At 46.9% G+C, this 19,337-nt stretch overlaps 2 protein-coding genes across 2 annotated transcripts in view; one reads left to right on the forward strand and one right to left on the reverse strand.

The window, feature by feature from the left end:
- The window catches only part of AASDHPPT (aminoadipate-semialdehyde dehydrogenase-phosphopantetheinyl transferase), a 1,013,205-nt gene that overhangs the window by 195,824 nt on the left and 798,044 nt on the right, over positions 1 to 19,337 (reverse strand). The window lies entirely within an intron of this gene.
- On the forward strand, positions 8,162 to 13,003 carry LOC127037054 (vitelline membrane outer layer protein 1-like). The gene is given in 4 exon segments (XM_050928505.1): positions 8,162 to 8,303; positions 8,306 to 8,334; positions 9,986 to 10,104; positions 12,709 to 13,003. Coding segments are annotated over 4 exon segments (585 nt in total).

Below are 19,337 nucleotides of genomic sequence, written 5' to 3' on the forward strand. Positions count from 1 at the left end.
AATCTTTTCTTTCTAGAAGTTGCCTCATATAGTTTCTCAGGAAAGATTTTCTGTAGCATTTGGATTCAATCCAGCCATGAGGTTTCAGCATCGCAGTCAGAATTAAATGAATTGAAAAACTCCAAACAGTCTCTTAAGTAGCTGAGTGTTCTGCCAGGTGTCAGACATGGCATCTGCTTCCTCTTCAATGCCACGTAGAGTACCTGTGCTCTGTGGTAGGCCCTTATTGTAGGTCACTGTACCTTTAAGAAGATCTGGAACTGGACACAGAATAAAGCAAATCTTTTGCAAGCTCCTTAAGCAATGAACTAGGCCCAGGATCAGGAGAGAGGTGCCCTAAAGCCTCCTGAGACCTCGTCTCCCATGTGATCGGGGCCCCCAGGTACTTCAGTGAACCTATGCATCTGACGAAGTGGGTATTCACCCATGAAAGCTCATGCTCCAAAACGTCTGTTAGTCTATAAGGTGCCACAGGATTCATTGCTGCTTTTACAGATCCAGACAAACACGGCTACCCCTCTGATCCTATGCTTCATATTGCTCAACAGTGACTTCCTCTGGACAGTTGAATTGCTGCCAAGATGGGTTCCAGATCGGGTCAATTTTTCTCAGAAGTAGGGAGGGTAAAGCAGTGAAAAGAAAAAAAAATTGTCTGGACTTCCCTGTGTCACTTGCAGAATAATGTAGTCTGGTGCTGGGCTGTATAACTGGCTTCTCTTGATGCTAATGCTCATGCTTTGTGTAAGAGCTATAGTGAAGCACTTTGTTGCATTCTGGAATCTTTTCACTACTGAAGGAGTGGAGGGGATGAGGGTGACAAGAAAATAAAAGAGAGACAAGGTGGGTGAAAGAATATTTTTTATTGGACCAATGACTGTTGGTGAGTTTGTCTCTAATATCCTGGGACTCACATGGCTACAACAACACTGCATAGAAGAGCAGATGTGTTAGGAGGGGCTGGGTTGTGAAGAGCTTTGAAGAAGCAAATAAAGGGCTTGTGATATAGGTGGGGTGGGTAGAGCCACTTATTACTGATTGCCCAACACGTCCCAGTATAAGATCCTCTTTTCAAATTCTTATAACTTTGCTAAACTGTAACTGTCTGGGCTGAAATTTTCTGTGCTAAGTGTTTGCCTCAACCTGAATTCTGTTGGAAAATCTCAGCCAAAATGGTTCAACCATTTCCAAGAATAAGGCTAGGGAAAAGATTGTTTGGCCCATGTTAAAAAAAATCTAGGTGACCTTTTCTTTGAGTAGCACTTGAGCCCCCCCATGCTTGGGAGCAGGGACTTTGTGGCAGGGATTTGCCTTTTGCAATTCCCAGGAAAATCCACCCCAAGTTACCCAAGTTATAGGCAATTTGTATATGTTTAATAAAGACTGGCTAGTGTTTCACAGATAAAATCTCCAGCTATTCCACCCTCACTATCCATACTCCATCCCAGAGCTGCAGGGGCCTGGGCAGATCTTTCCCTGAAATTGTTGCTGCAGGACAGGGATGGGGTTGGGCACTGAAACTGAGAGCAGGGAGCAGACTGAGGTTCATTAGAGGAGGTTTTGGGACAAATTGATAAACTAAACAGTAATAAGTCACCAGAACCAGATGAGCTTCACCCAAGAGTTCTGAAGGAACTCAAATGTGAAATTGCAAAACTACTAACTGTGGTTTGTAACATCATTTAAATCAGCTTCTTTACCAAATAACCAGAGGATAGCTAATGTGATACCAATTTTTAAAAAGGGCTCCCATCATTGCTGAGTGCTCTCTAACCACAACATGCCCCTTGCTTCCCGTAAGCAGATGCCAGGCCAACAGGACAGATGTTTCCACAAGCAAGGACCATGGAACAATGGATGGAGAAGCAGGTGTTTTTGTGACATACTGGGGCACAATTCAGACTAATGAGTAACTGTGTCTCCCCGGCCCTGTAATCTGGGGTGCCCTTTACAATGCCTTGCTGCTGTAGCCTCCAATCTGGACTGCTCACAAAGCCTGCAGCATGTGAGTCACTCCCAGGTAGGTCTGTGGGTGCCGCAGCCAGCCAGCAACACCTTGGCTTTTAGCAACCTTTGTAATGATGCAGGGGGACCCCAACACACCTGCAGTCCCCGACCTTCCCCCAGAAATGTCTGTCCTGGACTGCCCAGCCCTCTCCTCAACAGTACAAATATATTAAGTGTGCTATTTCTTAAAGGAATAATATGCCAGTTTATTATGTTAAATAGTTATCCAGACACTTCAGCTTAAAACCACTGGATTGGATAAAATAAAAAAACAAACTTATTAGCTACAAAGAGAGAGATTTTAAGTGAGTGCAAGTACTGAGGCATAAAAGTCAGAATGGTTTCAAGAAAAATAAAGATAAAATGCTTACTAGTGGCTAATTTAACAAACTATTGTAACCCCTTTGGGGTTTAGAGAGCATGGTCTCTTTAAATCTTTTTCCTGACAGCGGAGGGGGAGAAGTGCTGATTGTTCCAGAAGAAGGGAGTCCTGTTGGGGGCAGGGAGAGCAGAGGGAGGGGAGAGCAACAGGATGTGTGTCTGGACCTCCAGAGAGAAGGGCTGCAGCAAGCAGGCCCTCACAGAGTGAAGCAGCCAAGAACCTGCCTGAAAGCTGGGAGGGACAGAGCAGCTGATCGGGGACACCCCAGAACAGAAGCTAGGAGGAGCACTGTGCCAGGCAGAAATCGCCCAAGGACAGACCAGAGCTAGACCTAGTATCACTGCTGCCCAGAGCTGCATGGGGCTGAGAGTACTGGAGCATGTCACTTTGCATTGGGAACAAGGAGGGAAGCTGTAGCTAGTTAAGTGAGGAGGTTGTCACTCTGTGTGGCTTTGCAGAGAGCAGCAGAAGAGGGGTTTGTTGGGGGAAGTTTACTGGCATCGTAGACAACCAGGAGCACCCAAGACTCACCCCTGGACTGGAACTTTGCCCAGGACTCCTGAACTCTTCTTGGTGTCTGCCCTTTCTGACTGTGGTACCACTGGGCCTGTGGGACCTTGTGTTGAATGCAACCCTGTTTTACCACTTCCCCTATCTTTCCCCGTTGTTTTTCTCCTTTCATCCCAATGTAAATAAATATTTCCCTTTCCTATATTCACTGTACTCATCTGATGTGTGTGTGTGTGTGTGTGTGTGTGTGTGTGTGTGTTCACTCCCAGGGGCTGGACCAGGTGCCCCAGGGGTGGAAGGGACTTTCCCTGCTGCGTTCCCGCGCACGCTCTTTCTTGGCCAAAGCTGCCTGCAGAGCAGACTCCATCTTGGCCGCAAGGGTGCTGAAGTTACACTATGTTAGTTTCAAAGCAAAGGTTTCTCACCACATGCTTTCAGCGCTTTCTGACCAAACACTGGAATCTCCTGCAGTGTTTTTTTCAGATTCCAGTATACAGCTTGTCCAGAATTTCCAACAAAACTCTTTAGGTCAGGAACCCTCCACCAGAGGCCAATGGCTGCTTCTTTTGTCTTTTCAGGTGCTGAGAATGCAAGTGACAAAGAGAGAGAGGAGGTCTCTGCCCCTTGTTTTTATAGTCCCGGGCCCCTTTTGAGAAGCATTTCCAGCTGGGAGCAAGGTGATAGGCTGTCTGTATGGAAGGACACTCCATGCTGTTTCACAGCTAAGATGTAGATTTTTGCACCTGCCCCCTTTTCGGCTAAAGAATGGGCACTGAGACGGTAATGGCCCATCAGCCTTGTTTACACGTGGCTGAGGCATCGACTTGCCCTCTGTCTCTGAGCAACAGGTTTGGCCACTCCCGACTTCTCTCGAAAACATACTTTTAGTCATGACCTCAGCTTATGTTTACATTTTCACCATGCTGCTATGGGCATTTTGCCAAGATATTGCCGATACGCAAATTATGAGTATTTACAAGGCGTGCTTTGTGAGGTATCTTTTATGATCATTATTACAAAGGGTGTGAACCCAGCAGTATATTCTGTCATAGTTTGCTCAGCCAGCATTGCACACACCAGCTGCGGTCTAAGAGCTGTACTATTGGGCAGGAGCCCACACATCCTGAAAGGAGGTGGGAGGGAGCAGAGTGGGGCCCTAGAGAGAAGGCTATCGAGTTATAAAAACAGCACCTTTATGCATCCCTCTCCTGCCAGTTCTGAAATCCTCTCCTCTGCCCCTCTGTACCTCAAGGATCAATCACTGAAATCCACAGCCTGTGCTATGGGCCCCCTTTCTCCACTCTGCCTCTGCACTGAGCAGAGGGTCCTCCACCTCCTTCCCTCTCTGGAGTGATCACTGGAGAGTAGTGAGCCCTTTGTGTGCAAGGGGTGGTCAGGCCAATGAGTACCCAGTCAGTACTGGGTGCAGGGATGTGGCAACGAGCAATTGCTCCAACATGTGGTTGACTCCAGGCCAGTGAAACGAACCCCAACTTACCTGGGTATATGTTCCCCTGGTGCCTAGGGCTGCTAGTCATTCAGCTTCTCTTCCTTTGCAGTGAGAGGAACTACCATGCAGCCCTGTGCCAGTGCCATCCTCAGCTGGTTCATCTCCTGCTTCCTCCAACAAGACAGAACACTGTCTCCACCCTAACCATGCCCAGTGGAGGATGTGGGATGAGTGGGGAGCTCAGAAATTGGGCTCCAGAGACTTGGATTCTCTCTGATGGTAACATTACCCCCTCTTCTCTCCATCATTTCCCCACAGAGCAAATCACCCAGTCTCACACTCAGGACCTTGCTTCATGCCATGGTGTGTCTAGGTTTTTGATTCCTTCCTTCCTGACCCCTCCAGCTAACCCTCAATGCATGGTCCCTTTTGTTTACTACAAGAGGGAAAGCAGGTTGCCCCAGAACTGGGGCTGATAAGAGCCAATGACAAAAAAAATTGTCTACACTGCTGGGTGCAAGGGACTCTCTTTGTGCATGAAGAGGAACATCTATTGAAGCAGAAAGGCTCTAGGACTGCAGTAGCTGAATAATGGGGAAAGATTCTAGGTGTCAACAACAAAAGAGAAATGGAGGTTAGGTTGGGAGGCATTAGCTAACCTGACCCTAAAGGTGACCTCTTTACTAATGTAGGTGCAGGGTACCAGTTTCTCAGTTAACTTTTCAGGGGCTGCCCCAAGCTCCCCACAGGCTCCACCTTGGCTAGTTAAAACAAAATTGAGCACTTATACCACATTGCTACTAGGGAAACAGTCACTGTGAAGGCTAGCTATCACACCTCAGCCCGATCTCCAGCCCTTTCTTTGTGTAGACAAGATCTGGAAAAGCTACATCTGTCTGGCTTTGGTGAGCAGTGACCAAGTGGAGAGCATGTGAGCACTGTCTGTAAAGATCTGAAGAGGGTTAGGACCTGGGGGCTGAGGGGAGGAGTTTAGGGGTAAAACTAGGAGGAAGGGAATGAAATGAAGGAAGGCTGTTATGCTTGAAGCTCAGTCTGTTTATTAGGGATCTCTTAGACTTTGGAGTCTCTCCCTTAGGGAAGAGCTGGGAACCCCTTCCCCCAGGATGTTTAAATCTGTCTTGGAAATCTCCCCATTCTGGTTCTGGTGGTTCTATATGTTGCTTCCCCCACTGGAAATCCAATGAGGGGCAAGTGTGGAGGGGAGCGGGGCAGCCTCTTCTTTTAATAACTGGGATCTAGAGTCCAGTGTGTAAGGCCAAGACAGCAATAGAGTGGGAAACATTCAGGCTGCTATTTGGGTTAGATGATTAGCCAGCTCCCAGTTTGCCTGGGCAGTGGTGTGGCCCATGTGGAAGGAGCCTCCTTTGGGGCAATTTCCTTCTTTTTTTAAAATATTCACTTAATTTTGATTTGATAAAGGGAAGTGTGTTAAAGTGTCATTTTCCCCCCCCCCCCACAAGTCCAGAATATGGGTTACTGTGCTAGAGGAGTTTTTCCCAGCCCCCTTCCTCTTGCAATCCCTCCCTGGCTCACTGTTTCTTTGATGCCACTCTCCCATGTGGAGCCCTTCCAAGGCAGTGGGGCAGAACACAAGAACATAGCTCTGAATGGCATTCACCTGCACTGTGCTGACAGCACCATTGTTGAGTCCTTCATGGGCTTTGACTAGCTCTTTAGTTCCTCTCCCTTTGAAACATCCCAGGTTTTTCTTCTCTGGTTTCTGCCATATCCCAGCACCAGCCAAATGTCTCTCGTGGTCTCCTCCCCTTAGCTCCATGAAGCTGAGCTGGCTTTTCTTCTGCTGCTGTCAGAGACCAGAATGTGGGTGGTCATGCTTAGTGGTTGGAGCAGGTAGCCAGGAACAGGTTCTGACCCTGAGCTCCTGAGTCCAAGGCCAGTTGGCAGAGCCAGAAGCCAGGATTTGGATCCAAAGGTCAGGCTGGGGTCAATGAGGAGCATAGTCCCAGAGTCCAGGACAGCACTTGGCCAACTTGCATCCCACCCCCAAGGGAAGTGCTGCCTGGTCTGGTCCTGAGGCTCCACCACAAAACCCATCTATGGTGATTTCAACTTTATGGGCACTGGGTAGGGGTCTCCTTACCAGTGTTCATTCAACCCTGCTCCTGTCCACTGCTGCCTTTCACCACAAGGTTGCTTCTGCATTATCTCTTGTTGCAGAGTATCCTCTGACATCTCTTTGCAACCTCTTCCATGAAGGGGATCAGTGATCTGTAGAACCCTCCAGGACACTCCTTGCCATAAGCAAGGTGCACATCTCCTTTTCCCTGCACCCCAGTCCCACTCCCACACCAATCTGGAGTTTGTGTATTGTTCTGGTGGCTCCACAAAGTGTCACTTGGAGGATTTATGGGAAGAAAACTTATGCAAATGAGGTCTCAGTCGCTGTACTTTCCCTGTTCACCAAGCAATGGTGGCAGAGAGCTCCTTACCCTATAAAGCAGGAGCAGTCAATAGGCAACCCAAGGGCCAAATCCAGACTGCCAGATGCATTTGAATGGACCACAAAATCTTTTTTACTTATTACTATTATTATTATCATCATCATTATTTTTTACTATTTTTGTATTTTCTCTAGAATCTGGACCTTGACTATACCTTGACCAAGAAATTTAGTGGAACTTGACAAAAAATAATTGATTATCCCTGCTGTAGGGCTTGTGTCTCTCTGGAGTTTTGGGTAAACAGCTTTGAAGCTGCTCTTGGCCACTCTTTCTCCTGTTCACCAACAGATGGTAGCAGCAAGCTCCCTGCCTTCTGGAAGCTTCAACCACAGAACTGACACATGCAACTGTTAACAATGACCCCAGCTCTTGAAGCCTTTCTGTGTTGGCCCTTCTCTCCCCAGAAGCTGACTTGTTTACTTGTTAAGAAACTTTTCTGTCGAAACTGGATTTGACCTAACCAGGTGGGCTTGTTGCACAGATTTAAATAGAAAGGGCTAAGCACTGAGTAGGCACCTCAGAAGAAACAGTCTAACTGGCCTTGTTTTCTCTCCGGAGACAGACTGCAGATGGCTTCTGCTTCCTCATAAAGGTGAATAACCAAGGGTAAGTGTCTTAACTTTATTCTATGGGTGTGTCACATCCTGACTGAATGGTGACCACCTCCCCCACCAAACCCTGGGGCAGAGGCTGGTGTAGGCAAGATAGCAACCGGTAGGTGAAAAGCACCGAACAATGAGTGGTAAAACAGATGTGTTTGCTCATCCAGGACCACATGGTTCCAGCCTGGACTGGATAAAATTACCATTTGACTGGGGCCTAGATTTATGGACAGGGAGGGTGGGGGAAAATCTCACCACTCAGTGTGAGGGAGCTGCAGGGAGCAGAAATGAGACCCTGAGATAAAGCTATGAAAGAAAAAACAATCTCTCTCTCTTCCCTGTGCAATCCCAGGACCCTCTGTCCAACACAGCCTCAAGGTCCTCTCCTCAGCTTCTCTTTACCTCTGAACCTTCAGCAGCTGCCCTAAAATCCACAGCCTGCCCTCAGGACACAGTCCCACTTTTGCCCACTTTGCCTGGGCTCTGGCAGCAGTTTCCTTCAGCCCCTGACAGTCTCACTGGGGAATAATGAGCGCTTGGTGTGTGAGTGGGGGTTGGGTCAATGCCTAGGTGCAGTGACATGGCAACAAGTGATTACTCCCAGATGGGTTTGGCACCAGGCCAGCAAGGAAACCAGCCTAGCTTTCCTGGGTATAAATCTCCTTTGTGCTTAAGGGTGTTAGTCACTTACAAGCTTCTCTGTGGGTAGCTCCAGAGCTGATACTGCACCATGCAGCCCCTCATCCATGCAGGGCTCTGTCTGCTCCTCTCCTGCTGCTTCCAAGATGCAGCGGCACAAAGGTACATCTACACCCTCACTATACCCGACGGAGGCCAATGGGGTGAATGGGGGGGAAAAAAGGACTTTTGCCCCCTGGATACGCCAATGGATTTGCATTGAAGGTAAAATTCTTCCCATCTCCCTGCCATTTCCTCACCGCCCCCAGCCCCACATTGCCCTCTCCCCATTACCAGGCTCTCAGCAAGAACTTCTCTTGACTCTAGGCTGTTTCTGGTTTTATTTTATTTTTTTTAAATTCTCTCTTCCTCAGGCCTGGTCTACACTACGCTGTTAAACCAATTTTAACAGCGTTAAATCGATTTAACGCTGCACCCGTCCACACTACACTGCTCTTTATATCGATTTAAAGGGCTCTTTAAATCGATTTCTGTACTCCTACAAAATGAGAGTAATGCTAAAATCGATATTACTGTATCGGATTAGGGTTAGTGTGGACGCAAATCGAAGTTATTGGCCTCCTTATTTTACAGTAGCTACCCACAGTGCACCGCTCCAGAAATCGACGCTAGCCTCGGACCATGGATGCACACCACCGAATTAATGTGCCTAGTGTGGACGCGCACAATTGACTTTATAATATCTGTTTTATAAAATCGGTTTAAGCTAATTCGAATTTATCCTGTAGTGTAGACGTAGCCTAAGACTCTGGTCAGCCATCAGCATACTGAGTTTATTAAAGGGTGTGGGATATCTGTCACCCCAGAGCTGAGGCAGAAAAGATGAGAACACAATTGTCTGAACAGCTGGGTTAATGGGACTTTGCTTTGGGTTCAACCAGAAACATCTGTCAAAGCAGAAAGGGCCAGGGGGTGTAGGGGCAGAGTTAGGAGGCAATACTAAAAGAGCTAAATCTGTCTGGCTCAGGTGAGCTGTGAATTAGAGGTGGGGATGTGACCACTGTCTGTAAGTATCTGAAAGGTGTTAGCATGAAAGGGGAGGGGGGGAGTAGGAGGAAGGGAATAAAATGAGTGAAGGAAGCTTTACTTGAAACTCATTCTGAGGGAGGCCTCCACTAGAAAGTTTTGCCAGCAGAGCTATGCCTGTTAAGGATGTGATTTATTTTAATCTTTTGAAAATATTTCTATGCTGGCAGAAGTCCTAGCAGATGTGCCAAAAGTGCTGCTGCCAGGTCAGTATATTTTCCTCACCAAACTGGAATTAGCTATACCAGCAAAAGTATTTTTTTGCTACTACAGTTATGGCTCACAAGGAGGACATTGCGAGTAAGGCTAGAACAGCAAAACCATTCTAGTGTAGACTAGGCCTCAGGTTTCCCTGCCAGAGAAGGAACTGCTAGTCTGTGGAGTAAGAGAATGAGTGGGAGCCCCATCACCACTGCATATAAATCCAGCCTGGATGTCTCCCCTCTCTAACTGCTGTGAATCTGTGTGTTGCTGCAAGAGTGGAAATCTAGTGTGGGGGTTGTGGGTGGTGGCATCCTGCTCACTCTTCTCAGCTGGGATCCAGGGTCTCTGCCTGACAGAGTGGATGTTGAGGAGGTGGAAAACATAGAGGGGAATACATGGGAAAGCTTGTTTAGTTGCCTCCCAGCTTCCCAGGGCAGTAGCTGTAACATGTCAGGAGCCTCCTGGTGCTGATTAGTACTGAACATTTTTCCTTTCTTTTAAGAAATGCATTTAATTTTAATAACAAGAAGTCAGGAGGGTTTAATGGCTTTTGAGGGGGTGGGACTCCCAACCCTTCTCCTCCCAATCTGTACCTGTGCCACCATCTCCTGTACCCCTCTCCTAGGTGGAGCCTAACCAAGGCCCTGGGGTAAAACGTAATGACACTGCTTTGAATGGCATTCGCCTGTACTGCACTGACGGCTTCGTCATCGAGTCCATGGTGGGGCCATGAGTATCTCTTTGGTTTCTCTCTCATCCCTCCTGGTCTGCAAGTGCAGAGAGAATAATCATGAACAATGCCATTTGCACAGGGTCTCTTCTCTGACTATTCCCTCTGTTTGGAGATAATCTGTAAAGGAAAATTAAAATAGGGCATTGGCTGTTCTGTTTCTGCTTCTTTATGATGGACACAGCTGTCCATTTCATGTTACAATTCAGATCTTGTGTGCCCTGGAAGTTGCTGGGAAAGACTGGAGAGAACCAGTGAAACGATACCAACCCCAGAGTCAGTCTGAAAGCTGCAGCAATTGGGGGGGTGGGGAAAGGAGTTTTTCGCTACATCCTTTCATATTCTTTGGGTGAAATCCTGGCCCTACTGGAATGGGTAGGATTTTGCCATTGACACTGTTGTCAGTTGTTGGCTCTGTGAGTTGCACCAGCTCTGGCCAGGTAGCTGATACAGCAGACCTCGATCAAACTGCCCAAGAAGACTCCAAAAGACTCGTTTCAGTGGTGAAGGCACTTGGCCAGCTTTACTGTCAACAAAGCATGGTATTAGTATCCCATAGGCTCTACAGGAACACTAATACATGTATGCTCATGACAACGGACCGGCTCAGTAAGTGGCGTGACTTTCCTCTTCCCCCTAAGCCAGACAGACACCCCCTTTGTGACCCCTCTTTCATACACTGATATAAATAAGTTGCCAATTACCCTTCTGATGTGGTTAGTTACCAACCCTACCCCTCGTACCTCCTGGTTCAAACAAAACACTTTCATCCGGCATCCCATCCTTGTTTTACTTGGGGCTAGCGTGTTCCTGTTCCATCTCTCAGTATTGTGTTTATGCCATACCTTTATGTTGGGGGGTACCTGCATCTTCTGGAATGTGCACACATGAATACCCTGTGCCTAGTACTTCTGGGAAGTGTCTGTTTTTTGCCAAGTGCATGTACTGCACAGTGAATTTGCAAGCAAGCATCTGCTTTGTAACAGGGCCTGACTTTTGCTCAGAGACTGACTCTTGCTAACTTGGCTTCGTAGGTTCTTTCTACTGTCTAATGCGAACTTGGGAAGAGGATGTCTGGGTATAAGATTCAGCGCAAAGTGTCAGAGATCCCATCAGGTGCCCCCTTTCAGGCACCCTCTGGACTGCTGTGAGAGGAAGGCAAGACTCTATGTGCCTGGATTCCCATGTGCTTGGGGCTCAGCAGACTGCAGTACTGGTTCCTCCTGTGGCCTCTCTGGCACATTTCCTGGGCATTGACTGTCCGCTACTCCTTCCTGGAAGTGGGGCTGCTCCGCCAGGAGAGTGCCGGAAGCTCCCTAGAAGTGAGGGAAACACTGGTGCCCGAACCATGCTCCCGTCCCCTCACTCTGCCTCTTCCCCCCCAAGGCTCTGCCCTCACTCAGCCTCTTGCCCCAGACACCTCACCCCCCCCAGCTCGCTTCTCTCCATCCCCTCTTCCCGTTGCTCACCTATAAGGCAGTAAAAGTGATGGAGTCATAGACCCCTGACACCTGTTCTGGAGCCCCTGTGCTTTGGCCACCTTCCCTTGGCCTCCAGGACCAGTGCTGACCCCCAAGATATCCCAATTGCTTAAATATACCCTCTCCCAGATCTCCCCATTTAATTCCCTTCAGAGGCACACAGTAGTTGTGAAGAAAACACACACACTCAGCCACTTTGTCCAGAGTCTAACACAACTGTTCTTTTACTTAAGCATATTAAGTTGAAGATTGTGCAGATCATAAAAACCAATAAACATTCTAACTGCAATGTCCCTCACTTACCAGCTCACCCGTCCTTTGGGACATCTGTGAAATCTATGAATCTATGCTGGTGGGCCATCTGTGTCCAGGAAGGCTGGCAGGCAGGGTATCCGCTGCCTCTTGCAGGGTGTTCATGAAAGAGAAATCATCCAGTATGGGTGTTCCCTTCCCTAGCTTCTCTGATCTTGCTCTCTCCTGCCCATTCCTTCCTCTTGCTGTCTGACTCTTTCCTCATCTTTAAATACCTCCTGAGTCCTGGTCACTTGCTGATTTTTTCGTTCTGTGTTTGGTAACTTTCCACTGCTCAAAAAAACCCCTCTCCTCAGACAGAGGAGGAAGTATTTTTTGCATTGGAATGCAGTTACTCTTTTGCATAACTTTGGCATGGTCAAAGCATCATCATTAACATAAAGTGCCTCCCTGTTGTCTTCAGTTTGGAGAATATTTGGTGCGTGTCCTCTCAGCAGTGGTGGATCCACATACAGAGACAGTTATGATACAGCAGTTTTTCATAGTAACATATCATCATAACTCAGTAATATCAACCAGACCTGATAAGTTCTACACACATTTCCCCAAATTCTCACTCAAGGCTCATCTCGTGAGTCCTCCAGCAAAACCAGGGAAGACCAGGCTTGACACTTCTGAGATTTCGAAGGTTAAATACAAGCAAGAAAAAACACTACCCAAGAAAAAGAAACCAAAATACCTCAGGTCCTTCCAGGCCTGTTTTCAGGTCACTGCTGTGTGTCCTATGAACACCGGGCTTGGCGCACAGTAGCTAGGATGACTGGCGCCTCGTGGTGGGTAGCAGATCCTGAATAAGTCTCAGGTAATTATTTTCTTCTCTGGCAGGTGGGGTCATTGGACTGGTGTCCACTGGTGCCCCAAGAGCAACCTGATCTCCTTCTCACTGAGAGTGGAACCGTCCCAGGGATTGGGCGATGACACGGCGGCCAACAACATCCAGTTCAAATGCTTAGATGGGACTGGGCTGATGGGCACCTCACATTCCTGGGGTGATTTTGGCCCATGGAACAATCGCTGCAGCTCTGGGGCCATTTGTGGGATCCAGACGAAGGTGGAGGAATCCCAGGGTCATGGGGATGACATAGCACTCAATGATGTGAAGTTCTTCTTCTGTAACTAAACAAGCACCTGTCCCTGCCCAATCCCCAACACCAGCACCTGCCCATTAAACACGATTAAAGTTTAGCTCTGCTTTTGAACAGGAAGGTGTCTGTCTTATTGACCCAAATCAGACATGTTATCTTGTGCCATATCCACGTCTACAGGGGAAGGCTGGATTGTGAGCAGAGCCAGGAGGAGAGGAGACAGGGAGGAGAATGGAAGGGGGAGAGATAATGTCTCAGATAAGGACGGAGAAGGGAGGCATGGCCATAGTGGGTAGAAAGGGTTTTTTCAAGATGTTGGGAACCAAGTAATTTTATTCTAAAAATTGTTAAAATTTGTTGTCCAGAGAACCAAGAAATGACTGGGGTCAAATCTTGTGTGTGTGAGGCTGATTTTTTTAAAGAAGTAGACAATGAAAGATTCAAAAAGGTAAATGATATACAGCTGTGTGTGTTTCCAAATATGGCATGCTTCATAGGATCTCCAATAAAATTATGCAATTACACAATTTTACAACTTGTCAAAGTTGCAAGACCAGACACAACAAACCCAGGCAACGCTACATAGACATAACATGTTAGGGTGTGAGTAACAGTAATACAATAAGAGAAGACATACATGAATAGAGGGAGGCAGGGAACTGGGAGTGAGTGAAAAAGCAGAGGAGTAAGGTTGAATGGAAGCATGGCATTATTTGAGCTATCTAGAAACAGGGTCCAAATTTCTTCAACTTCATATAATTGATCTCTGTGGCTGTTGGAGGACTTTTCTTTTGCCCTCCTCCTCTGGTTCTTGTCATTCAGACAGAAGGCAGAAGACCATAAATCTGAAGTGCAGGCAATGCTATACTTATTCAGGTTAATTCCAAGCACGCATATGCATAGTTCTACACACTGGCAGAGTCTGTTTTGCAGCTCTGACACGGCAGAGCATTTACCCCGTGTCCCCCTTCCCAGCTCTGACTCCTCAGAGCCTTCGTTGTGTTCCTGCTGCCCATTCTCCCCCCACCCCTTAGTAGACCCAAATATACCTGCAGTGCACACCCCTACTACACCCCTTACAACTTATGGTCATGTTCTGTTTTGGAAGGTCGTGAGTCTGGGATCTTCATCCCACCTCTTTTGTATCCCATGGGAGGCATAAGGAGTGAGGTTGTGTTCTGGCCAAGGCCAGGCTTTTCTTTGGCTTTTAGTGTTTCTTATGCCTCTCCCATTCCCTTTTGCCCCTCCTAAGTGGTTGCTTGACCTTCGCTTGAGAAAGAAGCCAGGCAGCCTTTCAGTGTATGCTCATATATTACACTTCCAACATAACCCTTTAGTTCTATCCCTTATGTCTTCCCATTATACTAACAAACCCATGTGGCCAGGTAGAAGCAACACACACACAGTGTCTTTGTCCTTTGTTCACATGCTAGGATAAGATACAAGAGTATCAAAAAGTCAAACCCAAAATTCTATCTTAGGCTGACAAACAAGCCTATATACTAACAGTAGCAATAAGCTATTCTTTCTTTGGCTGCTACTCAACCAAGTCCAAATGCCACTGCTCTGTTTTGAGCATAAGCCTACCCAACCATTTCTGTAAAACGTATGCACTTGATAATCATTGAAGCCTTTAAGAACCAAAGCTTTTGTGGTGCAGTTAAACCAGCTTGGCAGGTAAATATCTTTGGATGCAATTTTCAGCTGAGGTTTGACTGCTAAAGCCAAGCACTATTTTCTATCCACAGCTGCCGGATACTGGACAGTCCCACAGCACCTGCACCAGGGTTTGTTTTTCTTTGTTATAGGGCCAACTAACATCAGAGGGTAAGGCCTTTATCTTGGGCAATCTCTGTGGTGTCCAATACATTTTGAATAAAATCTTTTCTTGTATTAAATGGAGCCTGAGATCCAGGGAAGCATTTTTAACATTACATAATATGCTTTGGCACTGGGTTTCTTTCAAGGGCTGTGACCCATCCTCTTCAGCACTTTCACAAGGAACTCCAGACTAACGGAGTTCCCCTTCATTAGGGGCCCAGTCTTAATAATTGTCTCTCTTAATGTCCATTCAGGAAAGTGACTCCTACTATTTTAGTCACATGGTGTTCTTTGCTGTCCTTTAGGGGACACCATGGTTTGAAACAGGCCAAATAATCACTGTTGTGAACTATGCCTGTTTCATCATGGAAGAAAAACAAAATCAGTGAAAACAAAAGAGAAAGAATAAACAAGGGTTATTTCCATTACAATCTCTTTGGTCTTGCTGGGGCACAGCTGGTCTCAAACAGATCGCTAGGCTACCCAGCAAGCTCAGCTGGACCCAATAATCCCTCTCCAAATGTTTGTACTACCTGATTGGGTAGGGGAACCAACTGGCTGCTGCTTGAGCCTTGCAGCAGCTGCTTTACATGTACTACATCTGTACTTACAGCTGCTTTCTACTCTAGCCATTGTGCCATGCCCTGTTCCAGTCTCAGCCTACCTGCTCTATTCTGGTTCTAACTCCTGGCTCTATCTCTGACTGACTCCAACTTACCTTTTGGGTGTTGATCTGCAGCTTGGTCCCTTGACTCTGACACCAGTTTCACCTTTGTATTGGTGCCTGATTCCATGCTTGTCATTACCTGAGTTGCCATCACAACCACCAGGTGAGGTTGCTCCCCTCACTAAGTAGGCCTCCTATGACCCAGCAGTTCACAAGTATGCCTTTCCATGGACAGCTTTTAATAGAGATTATGTCTTCGTAGGCCTGCTTCTGGTGGTGGTGCTCTTCTCTAGGAAAGTCAAGATCAAACAAATCAGTTGTAAAATTAACAGCTAGTTCTGTCCTAATGAATCCTAGATGACTAAGCTAGTTCATATATGGGCAAAGGACTTTTTGTTTAAGGGGTAGGTGTTGCCTGTTTAGTTCATAATGGATAACAGTTTATAAATAGGTAACAGTGTGGTCTTAACTAAGCCTTATGAAACTGGTGAAAGTATTTAAATATGTTATTCAAAAGAAGCCATTCAAGGAGCTGTCTTGAAATAAGATTCATTAATTTGCCTAAAAATATTAATTTCAAGTGTCATTTGCTATTTTTCTCCATTTAACTTTTGCCTCTTTCCAGGAGTGTATAGTTTAAACTATTTCAATATCCTGTTAAAATCATCACCAGGGTAAATCTAATTCCTTGGCAGTGCTTTGCTGTTGAAGTGTTGGTGATATTATTATGTGGCAGAATCAGTGATTGTTCCTTCTTGATGCTGTATTGTTCTTTGTCTTGCTGCTGTTTGCTTGCTTGAAAGAAATGAGAATATTGAGACAGAAGTGCTGTCAAAGTTGAGAGATGGAAGCTGAGAGTGCTGCCTGCCTGAAAGAGAGACAGCTGGGACTCCCCACTTTGCCCCCTGGCAGGTCCCTCTGGCTCTTAGGGTTGTGGGGTTTGTGTGCTGCTGGCACCTGCAATCCCCACTCCGTGGCTCCGGCAGCTCCCATTGGTGCTTTTCCCGGCCAATGGGAGCCACGGAGTTCATGCTTGTGGTGGGTGCAGCTTGTGGAGAGTCTGGAGACTTCCCTTGCTTCTCTGACCCTAGGAGCCAGAGACCTCCCAGCAGGGCTGATGAGTGAGGCTGGGGAAGGGGGCAGGGTGTGATGGAGTGAGTGTCTGGGAGGTGTGTGGGGGGTGCTGGGCTGTTAGGGTGTGGAGGGTGCTGGGCAGTGGGGGAAGTTTGTGTGTTTTGGGGTGCTAAACAGTGGGGGCCTGTTGGAGGGTGCTGGGCAGGGGGGAGATCTGTGTGTGTCAGGGCACTGGAGGTCTGTGTGGGGGCATTGTGTAGTTGTGGCTGTGGGGAAAGGCACTGGGAGAGAGGGGAAATCTGTGTGTATTGGGAAACTAGCCAGTAGGGGCTTCTGTGTGGGGTGCTGGGTAGTTATGGTGGGACTGTGGGTGTGGGGTTGCTGGGTGGGGATGTGTGTGTACAACACTGTGCATTTGTGGTGGAAAGGTTGTAGGGGGTCTCTGGATCCAGGGAGCGCTGAGCAGGGGAGCTGTGTGATGCAGCATGAGCCCACCCCCAACAGGAAAGGGAACACTGGTAGCACAGGGCCAGGTGGACCAGTGTGCCTCTGGCTCCGGTTGGGGCTATGCACCTGTGTCCATCTCGTCTTCTTTCTCCTGCCCCATCACTCACACAAATGTGTCCTGATATTTCAGTCTTGCGATCTGGTCACCCTACTTTGCATTGGGAACAAGGAGGGAGGCTGTAGCTAGTTAAGTGGGCAGACTGTTGCTCTGTGCAGAGAATGGCAGAAGAGCAGGTTTGTTGTGGGAAGTTTACTGGTGCTGTAGATGACCAGGAGCATCCAAGACTCGCCACTAGACTGGAACTTCGGCCAGGACTCCTGAACTCTGCTCGGTGTCTGCTCTTTCTGACTGTGGCCTGTGGGACCTTGTGTTGAATGTAACTCTGTTTTACCACTCCCCCTATCTTTTCCCCTATTGTTTTTTCTTCTTTCATCCCAATGTAAATAAATATTCTCCTTTCCTATATTCACTGTACTTTTCTGGGGTATGTGTGTGTGTGTGTGTGTTCACTCCAGGGGGGTTGGACCAGGGGTGGAAGGTACTTTCACTGCTGCATTCCTGTGCGTGCTTTTTCTTGGCCAAAGTTGCCTGCAGACAGGGGGCAGCTCCAGACATCAGCTATCAGATTGGTTTGACATGATTTGTTCTTTAAAAATCCATGCTAGCTATTCCCTATCACCTTACCACCTTCCAAGTGTTTGCAGATGGTTCCTTAATTATTTGCTCCATTATCTTCCCTGGCACAGAAGTTAAACTAACTTGTCTGTAGTTTCCTGGGTTGTTTTTATTTCCCTTTTTATAGATGGGCACTATATTTGCCCTTTTCCAGTCTTTGGAATCTCTTCTGTCTCCCATGATTTTCCAAAGATAATAGCTAGAGGCTCAGATACCTCCTCTGCTAGCTCCTTGAGTATTCTAGGATGCATTTCATCAGGCCCTGGTGACTTGCAGTCATCTAACTTTTCTAAGTGACTTGTTCTTTTTTTATTTTCTCTTCTAAACCTACTCCCTTCCCATTAGCATTCACTATGTTAGGCTTTCCTTCAGACTTCTCGGTGAAGACTGAAACAAAGAAGTCATTAAGCATCTCTGCCATTTCCAAGTTTCCTGTTTCTCTTTCTTTCTGTGCAGTGGGCCTACCCTGTCCTTAATCTTCTTCTTGCTTCTAATGTATTGATAAAAAGTCGTCTTATTTTCCTTTATTCTTGTAGGTAGTTTTTAACTCATTTTGTGCCTTTGCCTTTCTAATCTTGCTCCTGCATTCCTGTGTTGTTTGCCTATATTCATCCTTTGTAATTTTGTCCTAGTTTCCATTTTTTATGACTCCAGGTTTTTATGATCTTGTGGTTAAGCCAAGGTGGTCTTTTGCCACATTTTCTATCTTTCTTACGTAGTGGAATAGCTTACGTTGGGGCCCTTAATAGTGTCCCTTTGAAAAACTGCCAACTCTCCTCAGTTGTTTTTCCCCTTAGTCTTGAGTCCCCTGGGACCTTACCTATCAGCTCTTCTGTAGAGTCTACCTTCTGATGTGGTTAGTTACCAACCCTACCCCTCATACCTCTTAGCAAACCTTTCTTTCACAAACAGGCCCTGTGCTAGCCTCACACAGTTCCTGCTTGGCAAACAGAGAATTCGGTGGAAGACTTCTTCTTTCCAAGTTTGGTCTCCTCAGCCCTCTGGTCTGTCTCGGATTCTCTCAAGGCAAGGCATTGGCTGCCTGGAAACCGCTCTGGTTCACAGTTCTACTCATGTGGCTACTAATTTTTACTTTAGGAGGAGACTGCAGAGTGGTGCCAACTGAACATTACCCCACATTCACTCCCTTATCAATCATTCACTTCAGCCCCCTGTGTGATGTCCTTCAACAATGTTAAGATGTCCTGGTCAGCCCATGCTGCACTCAGGCTGTTCTACATGTGTTGTTTTTCTTTCAAGTGGACATATTTGCTGACTCAAAGATCAGTATTGATCATACATGCAGCATGGAGCCAGTCAGTTTCACCTCTGTTATGTGCCTGATGCTAAGAGAAGGATTCTGCTCCCAGAAACATCTTTCGCAGTTCAGTCATGTTAAACCATGTTCTCACCATTCATTCAGTATGGCCACACCAATTCGGCACCATCCCAACAATAATCATTGTAGCCTTTAAGAACCAAAGCTTTCGTGACATAGTTAAATCAGCTTAGCAGGTAAATATCTTTGGATACAATTTTCAGCTGAGGTTTGACTGCTGAAGCCAAGCATTATTTTCTATCCACCGCTACCTGATACTGGACAATCTCACAGCATATGCATCAG

Source organism: Gopherus flavomarginatus, chromosome 1 (assembly GCF_025201925.1).
Source record: "Gopherus flavomarginatus isolate rGopFla2 chromosome 1, rGopFla2.mat.asm, whole genome shotgun sequence".
NCBI lineage: Eukaryota > Metazoa > Chordata > Testudines > Testudinidae > Gopherus > Gopherus flavomarginatus.